The sequence below is a fragment of the Gavia stellata genome, chromosome Z (assembly GCF_030936135.1).
Source record: "Gavia stellata isolate bGavSte3 chromosome Z, bGavSte3.hap2, whole genome shotgun sequence".
Lineage (NCBI taxonomy): Eukaryota > Metazoa > Chordata > Aves > Gaviiformes > Gaviidae > Gavia > Gavia stellata.
In genome coordinates this window covers 5,041,952-5,059,708 of record NC_082637.1, presented here as the reverse complement: position 1 = coordinate 5,059,708, position 17,757 = coordinate 5,041,952, and the positions used below count along the sequence as shown (strand labels likewise).

The 17,757-nt window shown below is 40.4% G+C and overlaps 1 protein-coding gene across 1 annotated transcript in view; it reads right to left on the bottom strand.

Moving 5' to 3' along the window:
• Positions 1–836: 836 nt before the first annotated feature.
• Positions 837–17,757, bottom strand: part of EPG5 (ectopic P-granules 5 autophagy tethering factor) — a 60,202-nt gene continuing 43,281 nt past the window's right edge. The window contains exons 34-44 of the mRNA XM_059833396.1: positions 17,577–17,652; positions 16,550–16,653; positions 15,478–15,653; positions 14,565–14,750; positions 11,301–11,510; positions 11,021–11,165; positions 7,912–8,154; positions 6,842–7,061; positions 5,119–5,334; positions 4,039–4,153; positions 837–2,734 (exon numbers count right to left, since the gene is read on the bottom strand). Coding sequence (XP_059689379.1) covers positions 2,552–2,734; positions 4,039–4,153; positions 5,119–5,334; positions 6,842–7,061; positions 7,912–8,154; positions 11,021–11,165; positions 11,301–11,510; positions 14,565–14,750; positions 15,478–15,653; positions 16,550–16,653; positions 17,577–17,652 — 1,874 coding nt within the window. The 3' untranslated portion in view covers positions 837–2,551. The remainder of the gene's footprint in view (positions 2,735–4,038; positions 4,154–5,118; positions 5,335–6,841; positions 7,062–7,911; positions 8,155–11,020; positions 11,166–11,300; positions 11,511–14,564; positions 14,751–15,477; positions 15,654–16,549; positions 16,654–17,576; positions 17,653–17,757) is intronic.

Below are 17,757 nucleotides of genomic sequence, written 5' to 3'. Positions count from 1 at the left end.
GAGGAAAGCACAGGTTCAGACTTCTACCACTCTCCGAGAAGCCAGCAGATTGGTTTGTGGGTAACACGTACATCAAAAATAGCAGCTCCCTGTGAATTCTCCCTTTTTCTTAGGGCCTACCTTAGTATTATTCAGTGAGTACTTTAACCGTAATAAAACAAGTCATTTACATCACAATTATTAGATCAAGAAATGGGAAAAAAAGCCAACAGCATCATTTCTGTTACATTTTAAGCAGCAAGTTATTAAAGAAGCTGTTTCAATGGTCATGACAGATGGAGATGACGTTGGTGTCAATGCTGTTCGCTGACAGCAGTGACCCCAGCCTGGTCCAGCCCTGTCCACCAAGAAAGTTGTCCCACCAGCACCAGAGGCCCAGTTTTCCCCTACTACCCCCCACACCACCAGCCTTCCCCTCATTTGGGATAAATACCAAATTCCACAGTCTGGGTCAGTTGTGAGTGCTGGAAGAACAGAACCAGTGCATCACCCTACGGTCACATTACCACAGAGGTTTGCGGGATTTTGCCAGGACAGAGCAGCATTATTTCTGCCATTACATAGCTGAGCTTTCTGGGCTCTGGGCACAAAAACCAGGTTGCTGTATCACATATATATTAAATCCAGGATGTCAAAGAGAAGAGTCTTCAGACCTCCATCAACTGAGCAATTGCATGGCATTCCCTCATCACACTTTCACCTCCAAAAACAATTACGTATTACCTGATATGGATTCTTCTAGCAAGTTCAAAATATCATGGCGTTTGTCACAAATTACTTGATTTTTCATTTTTATTTTGCATGGTCTTTGCAGACATAGCATGTTATAAATACAACATTTGTAAAAACTTAACAGCTGAAACAATATCTCATTTTAAAAGTGCATGTCAACCACATATATTTCTGACTTTTTCACATTTTTATGCAACTGATCAATAACATTAAATCTAATAAAATCAGTGCTTTTAAGTCTTTGGGGGAAAAGAACCAGCAGAATGTATTCTTCCAGATATGAACTTTACAAAAAAGTCTGTTAAAAAACATGCTGCATCGATATCTGGTTAATATACAGAGGGATGTACATATGTATATATATATATTTATAGGCTCGCAGATAGAGCAAAGAACTCTAAGACCACATTAAGATGAAGGTGATCTAATGACCCAGCTGGCATAGTTAGCAGAATCTGTCACGAAGAAAAAGGTGATTTGTTCTCCAGCACCAGAACCACAGTTAAGAGCAACACTTCAAAGCATTATTGACCAGACAGTAGGTAGCACATTTCCCTCACGTAGTGACCAGAACTAACATTTTAACATGTAACCATGTTCTAAACATAAAGGCATAATTAATGGAGGAAGAGAAGAAGCAATCATTGTTCCTTCATAGAGGTGTACAGATTGGGACTGCAGGACCTTGGGCCACCTTGAATAGGTCAGTGATAAAAAGGACAATGTTAGACAAGCAACTGGGGAAGCTCACCTTCTGCTTTCCCTGAACAAAGGTGCATCTTACGATACGACAAGGCAACAAAACCAGTGACCATTCAGCTTAAACAATAGATTTAGAGGCTCATGGTTCATGCTTTGGCAATAGAATTTTAACAAGTGATCACCAAATTTAATACAAGTTAAATACCTTTTCACAGTGTCATCTAAAATCCCGTCGTGTCATGCCCAGCTAGGAGGAAAAGAATAAACTTAAGTGGTGGGTGTCCAATTGTTAAGCCACTATTTCCTAAACAACCAGATTTTCAGAACTAAGGAATCCTACCTAACATGAACATAACTGTCCGTTTTCCCCCCAGACACCGGTGATCCAGAAAATCCGTCTCTGGATTTAAATCACCTGACTTAAAGAGAACTTGGCTAGAAATTACCTGCATTTAGTCAAGAAATATGGATGCAAACTCACTAATACTTAGAAAATAGAAAAAAAAAAAAAACCAAAGTTCTTAAGTTCAAGTTTTAGTTTGTATTTACAGAAGTGGGAGAAGATTGTAGGCATGCCTTTCAACCACACCTTTCTGGGGGAGATCAAAAAAAGGTCAAGATTTAAAACACTATCTTTCCAAATACAGGGACTTCACCAGTCTCCAAAAACACACTCACATAAGATTTAGAGGTATCCTGGTTAAGACAGTGAAAACCTCTTTTATACGCAATCCTCTACACACTTGGAACTGCCTGAGCAATGACACGTTGGAAAATAAAAAAAGGCACAAAGCAAAAACTTAAGATGCTACAGGATGAGCTCTGCTGTCTAATGATTTGTACATCTACTCTCAGGTACCCTCCTCTCAGACACGCACCATACACAGGAAGATATTCAAGTGTTTTCAGTCAACAAAAACTAAGCAATTCCACCAGCCTACAAATCAAAAGAAAAGAAAGAAAACCTTCAAGAGGGGAACTGCACACTGGCAAGTTTTCTCATTCACATTTCTGACTTAAAAGTGGAACTCTGAAACGTAAAAACTACTTGTGCAATAACAACATTAAATGTAAACCAGAGTAATCAACATTGCATGATTCTGCGAGCTCAGTGCTGCTATCGTATGCTGTCCAAATAATGCACTTCGGGGTACAGAGTGTTAATGAGGAGAGCCAAGAGATTATTGCCATCTCGAAGACAATGTTCTGGATGCTTGATGAACTGAGAAGCCTGGGAGAGCTGCTCTTGATAATCCATATATTGTTTGTTTGATGCCATAGATTCAAGAGCATTCAGTGCCTATAGATACAAAGGAAAATTCTGTTAGCTGTTTGTACTTCAGTCCATAACAAACCAGTTCATGAGCCACCGTATGCACAACTCCTCTAGAAGATCTACTAGAGAACCTGGAGTATTCGGAACAAAACATTTGTAAAATACAATCACATAACAGTGTTTCAAGTCAACTCATATTTTTCAAGCTGTTCTCTCCCCAAGATCAACCACAACAACTGTTCTATCAAGGCTTGCTAGGATTCTGTAACCCAAATATCGTCAAATATTTCCTTCACAAACTGAAGACATGGTTTCAAGGAAATTACATGGAACTACAAACTGCAGCACACTTAACTACTCATTTCAGGTTGTTCTTATGAACGTCCTAACTTTCATAAAAGTATTATTTTGCTCCTATTAATAATATTACAGAGACAATGTCAAGTCAGAAATTATATGTAAAAGAGCCTCTGCTGGCAGTACCAGCCAGGGCAAATGCTGGAAGTATGGCTGAACAAGTTTCATCCCCTTCTTAGAGAAGAGAAACAAGTTGTACCAAGTAAGTTACTTTGCTTTGGTTTCTAATCAACTGCTCCTTCCTCTTCTCATGCACTTACTGAAACAATAATATGGTCAGCACACATGCTAAAGAAGGAATGTTTATTTGTCATAGGGCTTTTAAGCCCTGATCTCACATAAACAAAGTCAGCATGAATGTAGTCCTGCTTTATCACTGAAAAGCAGGGCAATCACTGCAGCATTGTTTTTTCCTGTTTGTTTTAAATTCCTTCTACCTGTTGTGTTCCAAAGTTTCTGAACTCAGGGTTTACAGACGTAAGTTCATCCGCACCTTTTCAGTGTGTAAGATTAGAAACTGATGCCATCATTATGAATACAGAAGTCCGTATAAGCAGCTTTACTTTCATTCAAGGATCACTTTAGATCAGGGCTCAGACACACAGTCCTGCTACCAGAGTTCAGGAAACTCGCATCATCACCTGACCTACGCTGCACCTGGCCTTGTCTCTGGCAAGTTCCAAGATGATGTTTTGATGTATATCAAAATAATACACGAGTTTGTGATATACCCCCTTCCCTGAGAAGACAAATGAGAGCAACAAGCTATTTTTTGATCTAAATTCGGAATTTCAGATGTAAAGCAGTAGCAAAAAAAGATGGAGGGCATTCAGTGCCGAATAAAATCAGCAAGTTGAGAGCAGGATTTAGCTTGAAGCAATGCTTGCAGTGACTTTTATAAGCCTCAGCCCACAAACTGAGCAAGCACACAAAGAGGGCATGTCAAGAAGCCAGCAATTGGCACACGCTACCTGCTGGGCCTTCTGCGACAGCTTTGGCTCTGATCCCGCTTTCAGGCGGACTTGAGTCTCTGCAGGAATCTGCACCAAGAGGAAGGCAGACAAACTGCGGGCAACCACCCGAAACCTTGCATAGGGAAAAGGACAGAGAGAGAAGGTGATAGCAAATTTGTAAGTTCTCAACAGCAGATAAACTGGAAGTTCTATCTCATGAGATCTCTCTTGCTTGAGGAACAGAGCAAAAGACTTTAGAGGACCTTTTTCAATGCATTAAAAAAAAAATATCACTTTAATATATACCTTATAGTATATCATACATACTAGAGGATAATACAATACCATACATATGAAATCTTACATCTGTTTCAAGCTTAGCTGAAGCCTTGAGGTCACATCTGAAACACTCCCTCATTTCAGCCTTTGAAAGGCCCTTATCACCCAAATCAAAGGATGAGCTGAACAAGACTAAGATTTCAGAGCAATTTCAACAGGATTGCATCCCAGAAGGTCTTTATAAACACAAAGTTGAGTTTAGGTACTGTGTTGAATTGGTGTTCCACAAACACTTACATATTTTTTCTTGGCATTCTTTCTACCATGAACTTTACTTAATACTTAACAACCATACTTGGTGTCTGTCTTTAGAAGGTAAAGTGAATAACAAGCAAGCACATACTTCTTTGAGCTTCTCTTAACATTTCCAGCACCTCAAGGTGAAGATGGAAAATGCAATGCGCATGTGATCATACAAAATTATTGTGAGGTCAGCTGGAACAGTCTTCTACAGACTAGGTGAAAGTATTTTCCTCTAACAATCCCCCTACAAACTTCACTGGAGATGGACGTTAAGCTGGAATCAAAACTGCATTTTCTTTCCTTTTCCACCATGAACTTTGCAGAAGTTCATATTCACTTCTTAACCAGATTAAAACACTCACTACATTTTTTCTGTGATGGGCCCAAACAACTTTATAGATTTGGGGACAGCCTAGATTCAGAACATCTTTTGACATTGCACTGTGCAGTCTGGATCCAGGCTGCAGCTTTTTTGACATGATGACTCAAATCAATTAATTCACCTTCAAACCTTACCTGGGTGACAAAGGAGACCTCCTGCCTAGCCCAATAGCACCAAGTATTCCAGAAGTCAGTCTCTCTTCAGCCAGCTGACTCTGCCTGCCCTGGATTGACAGCAGCGTCCGAATGACAGATTCGATCAGAATGGTGTCATCTTGTTCCATCTGAATCAAGGATAACTGCATGGCTTTATGCCACCAAAGAAACAGCTTTGCCTCTTCCTTTGCTGAGCTTTAGGTAAGATTTAAAGAATAAAATAAAACTCAACAAATTAAAAAAAAGTCAAATGCATAGGTTAAGAAGTTTGTATCTCTCCCCATTAGGCCCATGAAGAATTCAGATGGTTAATTAACGACAGCTAATCTTACTATATGAGGATAGCATAACTATACTACCCCACCAGTTATTACACTGCTGTAACTGCTCGTTAGGGGTTTGACGCAGGCAGCAGCTAGCCAGTTTTAAGGGCCTGTAAGAGAACTAAGAACAATACTTCCTTTTAAGCTTTACAGCTGAGAAGTGATATTGCAGCCATAAGTGGATTTAAACGTGTCTAAGACTTGATATAAAAGAAATGAAGCTGTATCTCTACTTTTTTTTTTTCTTTACTTACAAATAAAACACTTTAGGAAGCACTAGCTGTTGTTTCCACAACAATTTAGACTTTTAATGTGATCTCCTAGAAAAGGAAACACTGAAGTTTTTTGTTGAGCAAAGCACAAACTGAAGTTCCCCCTGTGATATTTTTAATCTTTCCCCAAACAGTTTGCAGTTTAAGTTGACAAGCTCAGATTTTCCACATAAAGCATCAGCACGAGTTTCCTGCATCAGAGTATCCTCACATCACTCCGCCCAGTCATTTCCCATCCCAGGCACCCTCAGCTTTGACATTTAGAGCAAGGTTTCATTTGCTGTGTATGGTGGCTTTGCCGTCTCCTTCACACTTTGGCAATCAAATTACTATGGCACCTACAACAGTGGAAGTATTCTTTGAATTTCGAGAAACAGTGGGAATGTGTATTTTCCCAAAACGTTCTTTCACAGAAAATATGATCATCATCAACATTGATATGGAAAAACATTCACTGTGTTTGCTAAATTCTGGCAATTTCTGCAGCAACTTAAAATACAGTTGTTACATACTTTAAGTACAAAGTTATTATCATTTTAATCCCAAAGCTAACCATCCTTTCCCCCCCAGAACCCTGTTATCTAATAAGCTGGTTTACAGCGATACAGACCCCTAACTCTGGGCACCCCACCAGATTCACTGAGTTCAGATTTGGTTCAGAGCTGCTGAACAGTCCCCACTGAGCAGCTTTGAACACCAGGTCTCTCAGTGTCAAACTGAGTATTTAGCACATAACTCATCCCACCTAGTGGACATTCTGGAAAGTGGAACCCACAGTAGTTTAGGGTTTGCTTAAAGTAATTTTAACTGAGCACAAATACAGGCTGCCACTGAAATCAAGCTTCTCTGACTGAAAACTGACCAAAACTGCACCAGAAGCATTCAAGTAAGTAAAATTCCCCTCTTCTGTTTAACCACAACAGCTATTAGTGTTGGCATTGGGCAAACTCCATAACAAACAGTGGATATAGAAGGATTGGCCATTTCACCCATCATTTCATCCAGCAGCCTGGTGACCTAATTAGCGTGGCCACCTAATTATACCAGCTACACAACTATGGCCTTATTTAAAAGTCAAGGCAGATTCAGAAGCCTTGAGTTTCGTACCTTGGGTACACTTGCTCCAGCCACTTGTTGATGGTGAGCAGGATTTTCATTTCATTGGTAAGAGTTTGGTCAGTGTTTAGGCATTGCAGCAGGTAGACATACAGGGTCAAGTAGCTTCCTAAAGACAGACACTCCTGCAGGAATTCTTCCATGGTTAGCTCAGGAACTTGGAGGGAGGCGAGTATAGGGCCCCAGCCTAAATCCTGGTGGTGAGGACAATCTATAAAGAAAACAAAAGGACAGAACAAAGAGCATGTGAGTAAGCAGCACTTGGGAAAACCTAGGAAGTGGTACTACTTCACTGTGTTCCTTTAAATTACAGAATTCAGGCCATTTTAGCTGTTTTCCAGGTGATCAATTTGCCATGCAACTCTGATGGAGAGAAGAGAAAAATCTCCACTATCATAGGGCATCTCCTTGAGGTTAAAGTGAGATATTTTTCCAGCATTCAGTCAGAATTAAATTTGAAAGTTTTAGCAACGGAATTTTAAATATTTCCTTCAGGTGTACTGAAATCTGATCACACAGAATGTGGAAGAAATCAATATGTAGTTCCACAAGGATTATGTGAAAAGAAACCCCCACCCACCAAAAGAAACCCCACACTGCAGAATTTCAGAGTTTTACCAATTAAGAGCATTTTTTTTCTTAAATTAGCCTAGAGAACACTACAGGGAGGGACATAAATATCTGCTGTGTTCTCCTGGGATGATTCTTTTTTAAAGAAGTCCTCCCCTTTAGCTGGAAAAATGGCAACCATTACACAGAGCAAACCAGTCTTCACAGAAACAGATATAGTTCTTAAGAAAATACAGAAATTAGAGCAGCTGAAAAAGCCAAATCACCACAGCCAAACTTTTCTACATGTCGTTACTACAGCACATATATGTGTGACAGTTGGGAGCCATCAGATACAAACAAAGGAGCTCTGATTACGGAAACCAGATTAAAATCCAGTTCCAGTACTGGGCAGCATGAACCTGTAAGGATTCCAAACTATTTGTATGTAATAGGCATCCAAGACTGATCGAAGTTTTTAAGACGAGCAACAGAAGAAGACAGGCTCCTACCTTCATTGAAGTAAGCAGTGATACAGGCTTCTGTCGTCTCTGCCATGTGCCGCACAGAGGCCAGGCTCTGACACGCTGCTGTGAGAAGGGGCATCGCTAGCAACCCGTGCACTTTGCCGTCGATCCACTTTCGTAAGCTCCCCCGTAGCGACTCGGCTGTTGTAATGCTAGAATTGTTCATCATCATCAGCGTTTCCGTAAAGAGACTGCTGAGGGCCATATGACGTGTTTGCAGATCCATCTCTGAATTTCAGAAATAAGAGAACCATTTCAGTAAATAGACGCTAGAACCCAAGTTCAACTTCACCACTGAACCCTTCCTGCAGATACTGGGAAAAACCTCTTCCTCATTACACACCTCAATTGTCTGTACTTACGAAACCGCAATAAGACACCCATTCCTCGCAGTCTCTTCCCTTGATGAGATAGTTCATCATTCATTAAACAGAGAGACAGCTGGTAAGACTGTACGGCAGAGTACATTGGAGCCCATCTTTCACACCTAGGGTCTTTTACCATGACTACAGTGTAAATAATTGAATGATAAAGCACATTTACAGTCTCCAAGAAAACTTGGGTATTAAAACACAGTTTAAAGCACAGCTTAAAGTGAAACAACCAAGATTTTAGATGATTCAATTTGAAATATGACGGGAGATGAGCCCTGAAATGTTGCAATCCCCTCATGCATTTCCAGGATTCTGGATTTCCCGCTAAACCCAGTGTTCAGCCCCAGAATATTGTTTTGAAACCATCTCCTGGCATTGCCTGAACGTGTTATAATGGGCCACCTGGAATAGTACACAAATGTTTCCTGCGCTTGACTCTTAGAAGTCTAACCACAGAGTAGACCTTTGCAGATGCTGATGAAAAAAAGCCACCATTGTTATAAAAGAAAATTTTCAAGCAACATCAGGCATTGTAGAAGGAAAAATTTCAACTGGTCGTGAAGGAAAGTTGTGCACAAAGAGGGATTAATCACTGGAAAAACATCGCCCAAAGAGTTGGAGACCTCCGTACTTGCAGATATTTAGAAGCTCACCGAACAAGGCCCTGAACAACCTTATTTGACTTTGAAGCTAGCCCTGGTTTGAGGAGGAGGTTGGACTGGAAGGGACCTCTGGAGGCCTGTGAACTAAGCTATTCTGTTCGTATCATCTACCTACTAAGAAAATAAAAAAAAAGGGAAAAAAAGCCCCAAAAGTCATCTTTCATGGCACAGCTCTCCAGTAAGGTAAACATCTTATCACAGACCAAACGAGAAAGACTATGCCAGGAGGTCAACTGACTTAGCTAAGGTCACAACTAGTTTTACACCCAAGTCCCACTCCACAGGTTGCAGACCACCGGGCAGGACCACCACCAGATACCAGATCCCCTGGGACAAGTCCTGCTGCAGTGCCCATGTGAGAAGTCCAGCTTTCTCCTCTCTAGCTGTTGTCAACAGAAGGTGCATCCCCAGAGGCTCTTCCAAAAACCTCCACCAGCCCCCTCCAAACCTCACAGAGAAGCTAAATCCAATACACACCACCCCTTTCCTGCCACTCTGCATCAGTGATCCTCCTGCACTCCACAGCCTGGTTGAGCAACACAGAGCATTCTCTCTCTCAGCCCTCGAACACATAAAAGCGTGCACAGGGGTTCATGAAACAGAGCTGCTCCTCTTATACTGGAGCTCGTCTCCTCCAAAATTTCTCAGCTATGAGGAGTGTCAGCAGCAACAGGCAAGCCTCCACGTCAACCCCCCAACAAAGGGTTTTACTGACTATTGGGCTGTCCTGCAGAGCTTCCCCAAGTAGCAGTACAAGTACTGAGAGACAGTTATCATTCTGTGCTGGTTTTGGCTGGGATAGAGTTAATTTTCTTCACAGTAGCTAGTATGGGGCCATGTTTTGGATTTGTGCTGAAAACAGTGTTGATGCACAGGGATGTTTTAGTTATTGCTGAGCAGTGCTCACACAGGGTCAAAGCCTTTTCTGCTTCTCACCTCACCCCACCAGCGAGGAGGCTGGGGGTGCACAAGAAGTTGGGAGGGGACACAGCCGGGACAGCTGACCCCAACTGACCAAAGGGATATTCCATACCATACGATGTCATACTCAACTCAGTATATAAACTAGGGGGAAAGCTGGCCGGGGGACCGCTGCTTGGGCTGGGCATTGGTTGGAGGGTGGTGAGCAATTGTTTTCATTTGCATCATTTGCCTTTCTTGTTTGGTGGTGGTGTCGTTATTTTCCTTTTCATCACAATTTTTAATAATAATAATAATGATAATAAACTGTTCTTATCTCAACCCACAAGCTTTCTCACTTTTACTTTTCCTATTCTCTCCCCCATCCCACTGGGGCAGGGGGGGAGTGAGCGAGCGGTTGTGTGGTGCTTAGTGGCCGGCTGGGCTTAAACCATGACACATTCAATACTACATATAAGGCTACAGCTGGATATATCCTCACTAGATACAGAGGAGCGGGGGTCATGGACAGGAGGAGACACGACTCCTGACAAGTATTTCTGTGTAGTATAGTGAGACAACTTATTCCGCCTGAAGTTTTAGCTTGATAGAGGAAGCTCAGGATGGTACTAATACTAAAATTGAGATCAATATAAATGCTGTGGGTGTGGACACACCATACTACTTGTGTACATCAACACAATTCCCCTACTTCAATATAGTCAGTTTTCCCAATTGCATGACAGTTTAGAACCCTTTCTTAGAACCCAATCCTTCAGGTCCAAGAGAGTGTATTTGTGCCACCCTTCCTTTTAAAAAAGATACAAATGCCAAATAAAATAAAAAAAGATTAAAAACTAGACAAAGAAAAGAATCCCTCAAGCTCCTGTATACCAGTCAGTTTTACTCACAACATAACCCCTCTTTTTTTCTGTTGGTTCTGTCACTCTTGACAGCTCTACGGGGTAACGTTCATATTTGTTTTGTGCTAATATACCACCTACATATATACACACCAAAGCAATATGCCCTGCTGCCCATAAGGGAGACATTATAATATTGCAAGTAATTAGATAGTCACAGACATACAAAAATCCATGCAGTACAATAAAGGATCTTGACAGTTTTAAAGTTATTTGCCACTTCTTTAACACAAACCTGGAGGATTAAAGATGACTACATCATCTAGCAACTTGGACATTTCTTGTTCCAAAATTGCAAGAGTAATCTTTCCGCTTTGTTCTAAAGTGCTGAGAAACTGAACCACCTGGCGAATGTATGCTCGGCACTTCAGTGTTGCATCCTATCAATCGAAATTAAAATCAATTAGAAAAAAAATCATGCCTAGAACTCTTTCCACACTCCATAATATACAGAAGCAGAACATTGCTAACAACAAGAACAGCTCAGAGACACCGCAAAAACCAGTTCAACTTACAAGGTGGATGTGACTATCCGAAGACGCACCAAAGCCTGCTGAGATTTTCAGGAGCTTCACTATCAGTTCAGCTGCAGCATCCTTAGCAAGGATAACAGAGGGAGGGTAGTGACTGTTGCAATAGCTGATGACGCTTTGATAAGAAGAAATGCCCACAAGCTGCCAAGGAAGGGAGCTGGTCTGTCCAAGAAGATTTATGAGTGGTGACTCCTGAAGATTTAAAGACATCAGTCTAAGCTCCACCTTCTTCGCTGTTTTAAATTAATATTCACAGTACTCAATATTGGAAGGAAGCCAGACTCCAAAATTTGAATGGGACGGAGCACAAACCCCAGAGAAATAGATGACCACTGGCTGAAAAGCAACTCCTCATTCAAGCAGCAAGCCAACACATGTATGTCATTTCTAGCATTCACATAACAGTACTCGGACTGCTGCAGCAGCTCTAACCAAGCACAGAAGTCAGTGAGAGACATTAAAATTTGACATATAAACATGTAAAGACAGCTAGAAAGAAATGAAGACCCTACGAGGTAAAGTCACTTCAGTAGAGGTTTAAAATAAAGCATTAAATATTATTTTAAAAAAACTTAATCTAAGTTCACAGTAGGATTGGGGACAGAAGCCAGGTCCCTCAATTCTCCATTCAGTGAATTATCTACTACCTGGGAGACTCCGCAATTGCTTATTCCTATAAATACTATCCTGAACAGTTCAGCAGCCTACAGTGTCCACAACTCACACAGGCAGTGCAAGTATGCAGATGGAAAAGTCTCTCTGCCTACAAGCAGCAAAGAGTCTAGCCTCAGCTACCACCATCCTCCTCTCACGCGTTCGTATACATCTGTGAATCAAAAGGGTCCCCCCAGACACCGAGAAGCACCAAGTTTCTACATGTTATAGAATGAACAAATACTGGAATTGTGTTGACAGCCGACACAACCTAAAGACTTTAATTTGGGTTAGTTCTGGATCCTTCATCTACATCAAGAAGAATGTGACACTGATTACATCAAGTACGTCTCAAGTTGCGCATACACCGGAACACAGGGCTGAGAAAGTTTGAGATTTAGATGAAGGTGTCACAGGAGCCTTGTGGGAGGTAAAAAACGAGTGACAGTGTGTCAGTTTAACACACTGCTGATGGCTAGGAAGGAATTCCTGTGGCTCACTCATATAATGTACCAACAGGTATCTTTTGAAGCTTGAGAAGCTTCTGATAAGCAAATACATTCAGGTCAAAGCATGTAAACTGTGAAGTCCGGTAGTTTTCCTAAACTGGAATACAGTGTGGATCAAAGGCTGCTGGTGACATCTTAACACAGTATTTGTAATGCCTCAGAGGAAGCGGAGAAGAGAAGACACTGCAAGTGGGAGAAAGCTGGCAGATGTGAAATGGGACTTCTTGAAGATTACCCAGCCCCTCGGGAAGAGTCCTCCAGAAGCAATGGACTAATCAGACTGTGCTAGATTTACCCACACAGAGCTCTTAGCAAAAGTAGGGTTTAGAAAGTTCACAAAATCACAGAATCACTAAGGTTGGAAAAGACCTGTAAGATCATCAAGTCCAACCATCAACTAACACCACCGTGCCCATTAAACCACGTCCCACAATGCCTCGTCCACACGTTCCTTGAACACCTCCAGTGATGGTGATTCCACCACCTCCCGGGGCAGCTTATTCCAGTGCTTGACCACTCTCTCCGTAAAGAAATTTTTCCTAATATCCAGCTTGATATCCAGTTCATCCTAACACCCAGTGTTTCTCTTTTCTATTCCAACAAGTCAGAAATACTGGAATGCAACCATAAATGGGAAAAGTGCTGAGAAATCAGAGATGATGAAATCCCCCTTCAGAGCAAGGGAACAAGAAAACTCAACCTAAGATTCAACAGATGACGTAATCTCTCCCCAGTAACTCATCAGAAGCAGACAATGCCAAGCTTCTTGAAGATATATCTGGTCTTCAAGATGTTGTTACATCACTGTGACTTGTCATGACATCATACAGATTTAGGAGGAGAGCATTTTATGGTAAGAAATAAATGTTTGCAAAAGCAGTTCTCAGATTTATAACTCCTGAGAGAATATGTTCAAGCAGACAAATATTTTCCTTTTAGACAGCTATGAAAAAACTACACTCAGATCAAGTGCTGCTCCCAACCTCACAGGGACTACTCCCATTGCTGAGTTGTGCTTAACACAACCAACTTGATGCGTGACCAGTTCTGAAGATCAGGTTGGAAAACATCACGAACATGCACAGTAAAGAGACAGAGCCAGGCATAAGCTTTTCATAAATTAATGATTCCTTACCATCCCTCCGCACTTTCATGTTTGACATTCAGAAAAAGCAGCAAGGCACAGCGGAGATTTACATGACTGGCCGTAACAGAATAAACATGACTCAGTGAGCCTCCCAATTCTTCTCACAGCATCACAGGTGCTCCAGGCAGGAAGGCCACAATCAAAGCTGCTCCTGCACTCGTGTCAGCAGACTGCCTGAATCAAACCGGGCAGATGCTAGACACGCTTTTCACTCAGGCTGTCAGAAAAAGCTTCACCTTAAGGTATATGTAATATTGTGCGTGCATATATATACATATATATACACACATGCATGCACAATACATATGCACCTATACATAGGTGCATATAACATGTACATATATATACATGCACATGTATTATAGGTGCGTAAATTCTTGCTAATACTACCTCTACTTTGCATGTGCTTATAACTAAGGCTCTTCTCCAAAACCAGGAAAGAGAAAAGGAAACCGACAATTTAATTAAGACCTGGCCTAAGAGACAAGCAAGCTATACTATGCAGCATACCATACTTAACAATGAAAGGAAAAACAACCGCACAGTAGCTTTATATAACAACAATAATTTTTTAAACACTAATGAAACTAACATACATATTTGTTCTTTCCAAAACCCAGAGTGTCATTTTGTAACTCCAGGAAACTCTCTGTATTTATTTGCTTACTCTTCACAACACTATTGGATCACAGCACCTACAGAAGCTTCTTAAAATGAACAGCTGCTCCTCTTTTTTCACGCAAGTCATACAAAATGCCTCACATAGGAATTAGTATTCCAGAAACAACCAAGACTATTTGGGATATTTTACCTATGCAAAAACACTTCTGAGTTAATAATTCTGCAATAGAGAAAAGAAGTCACATCCTGCGCCCTTGCTAGCAAAGGATTATTCTTCTTCTAAGACAGACAGGTATGAACCTTTCCAAAAATTACCTCTTTGCCTATAAGTTGTTCCTCCTTTGCCAACAGGACCATCATATACAGCAAACAGACAATCATGTTGTGAGTCTCAGGCTGAGGGTTGGGATTCCAGGCATCAGAGAGGACACTGACCCAGTTTATTTCACATAAAACATAACCCAAGAATAAGAAACAGCTCTTGGGACTGCCTCTTTCAATCTAGGAAGGGGAAAGGAAAAAAGACAAGCACATAAAACAATGTGACACATAAATACTTTCATACTTTTTAGTTCCTTAGCCAACTATAAATCTACAGCAGCATTTTAGGTCAGCAAAGGAGCAGACAGATGCCACTTCTCCATCATTTTGCCCCCCACCAGAAGAGTTGCACATATAACTTTCTAAGCCTCTCAAATAACCAGTACAGAATACCAAGTTACTGCAAACCAGAAAGAAATAATCTATTACAAACTCTTAGCTGCATGACTGCATCCATCTCTCTTCACTCTAAGAGAAACTAGGAAACTCCGAGCCTGTTTAGAGCTGCATGAAGAACTCTTCCCAAACAGGTAAGCAGTAAATCCTGGAGCATTTCCACACCTATCTGCAGGTTTGCGTTGTCTCAGACAACTTGGAAGTGAGAACAACGTGGCAATAGTAAAATATATTAACTCAAGCTAAATACATATTAAATATATATGTAATAAATGAAACATTCAGATAGAGCAATGACTGATTACAGAAGACTGCCAGCTTTACAGCTCCCCACAACTTTGTCTAAGACTCAACAGCACTCCTTCACAAAAATCAATCACAAAACAGGCAGCTGTGAATGCTACAACAAACTTTAAAAGCTTACTTTCTAAAAGAACTGTCTCCACCTCCCCAGTAATTTTCAAGGGCAACACTAATTATGAACATAATTCAACAGATGCCATGTACTCACTTTAAAGAACTCTTCCATAAGCATCTGGTCTGGATGCATTTCCTTCCATGGAAGCCTTCTGAACTCAGTATGGAAAGTATAGAGAATGAACTCTGGCATTTTGGGGGCTGTACAACATTCACAGTAATGCATCAGATGTAACCAGAGAGCTCCATGGTGGCTTGGCAACAGCTTATCTAGATTCAAAGAAAATAGCTGAATTAACAATAGAAAAAATTCAGGGAAAGCTTGATTACACAAGGAAGTCCTATTTTAAAGATGAAAAAACGTAAGTGCAAGTTACACTAAAATACATTTGTCAAAGAAAAAAAAAGCACATTAAGCTTTCAGATTTTTTTTCTCCAAATCAACAAGTGGGGAAGCTTATGAATTCATGCCCTTCCTCGATCTTCTGAGGAGTTGCTGGAGAATAATCTGAAGTTATAAAATACTCCTTCCACATAGAACTTCATTGCTTTTGTGTTGGGTTGTTTTGGGTTTTTTAAAAAGATCTTACGTATATCAAATTTTATAAAACACACAATAATATGTTATTATTAATTACTTATTTTTACACGATAAGTTTGAATCTAGTTCACTCCTAAAATTTGTTAAGAGGTATTGTGTAACTAATTTTTTCTATTCCTATATTTAACTACACATTAGGCACAATAAGCAATGCTAAATAGGAGCTCAAACTGATCAGTCCTGGAGATTAAATTACCCCCAAGACTAGCTGTTGAGACACATGGACTGGTCATTGTGACATGCTACTGCATATGTTGTATGGGAACAACACACAGACCTGGAATGAAGTCATGCACTTCTCCTGACGGCTCATTTTGTTTTGCTTTCCTTCACATTAACTTTGTTATCTGACAGATATGCATTTATCAATCACGTTATCTACCCTTGCCAAGGAAAAAAGCTGCCTTTTAAGGATGAAATAAAGAAATGCTCCCGGTACCACTGCAGTGGTCATCTTCGCTAAAAGTCCATAACAAACAAAATCCCCTCACGTCCCATATCTCAATCAAAAATCTTTTTTGGTCTGAAAGCGCCACTACATTAAAACAGCGTGGACTTCACCCACCTTTAAAGCTCTCGTGCAAAAGCTGGATGCAATCTGTAAACAAACAGACCACGGTGGATGCCACAGGAGTGTCACTCTCTAACCAAGGGTAGCAGGGCTGGTTACTTAAGTGAAGCAACACAAATGTCAGTGCTGAGTTACCAGACCATAAACAAATCATAAACACTTAAACAATTTAAATATTCTAAAGCATAGTAAATCAATATAGTAGGTATCACCAGTCCTTTCATTCAAACTCAACACTTCAGGACTGCCTGTTTCTTCCTTAGAAGAGGTACATATTTTAACGTCACACTGAAGATCCACGATACCGTTAAGTAAGCAGAGATTCCTTGTTTGATATTTCACAACTGAATTAAATACCAAAACACAGGAATTTCTGAATGACAGCACATACCACCTGCAGTCAACCTTCTATTTAATGTTGGAAATGTGCTCACAGCTCAAAAAGCTTTTGGCTTTGGAAGAAAGTCAAATTTAAGTGTATAACTTTACAAATAACTCCCCATGTGACGACAGAGGTACACAAGACATTAGATCATCACAGGACTGATTTGGTCCAAAGTTTCTTTATGTACCGCTGGCATTTGGGGTTGTATTTGTTTGGGGTTTTTTTGTTGTGTTTTGGTTTTGGTGTTTGTTTGTTGTTAGTTTGGGTTTTTTTTAAACTAAGGAGTTACCAGTATTATGGAAGCTAAAAAAAAAAGAATCTAAAATTTAAATTTGAGTGTTTCCAGAACTAAGTGCAATCCATATTTTTCTCATCTCTGCTTCCTGACCAGAGCTTGTTTATATTTCTTGCATCTAAAAAAATTACTCAATTCAAGTCTTGGAAAATTTGACTTAAGGAACTCATGAATTAGTTCCGTAATTATTAAGGATATGACACAGGTCACAGCTATTTAAAGGAAGGTCACAATACAGTCATGAATTAGAAAAAAAAACAGATAACAATGAAAGCCATTCTTTTAGGGTTAAAGTCCTTACTTTAGCAAAAATTCATTTAATTTTGAAATGCAATACATACCTTGCATCTTCCTTATCCAAGACCAGTATCCACGGTTTAAAGAGCCCAGCAATGACTGAATACAAGGACTGCAACGCTAGAAGAAAAACAAAACACAGAAGTTGCTTTTTTTCTCCTCAAATTAGCAACAGTGAACACGTTACAGCTTTCCAAACTTGAATAAAATGTCCTTTCCTTATTC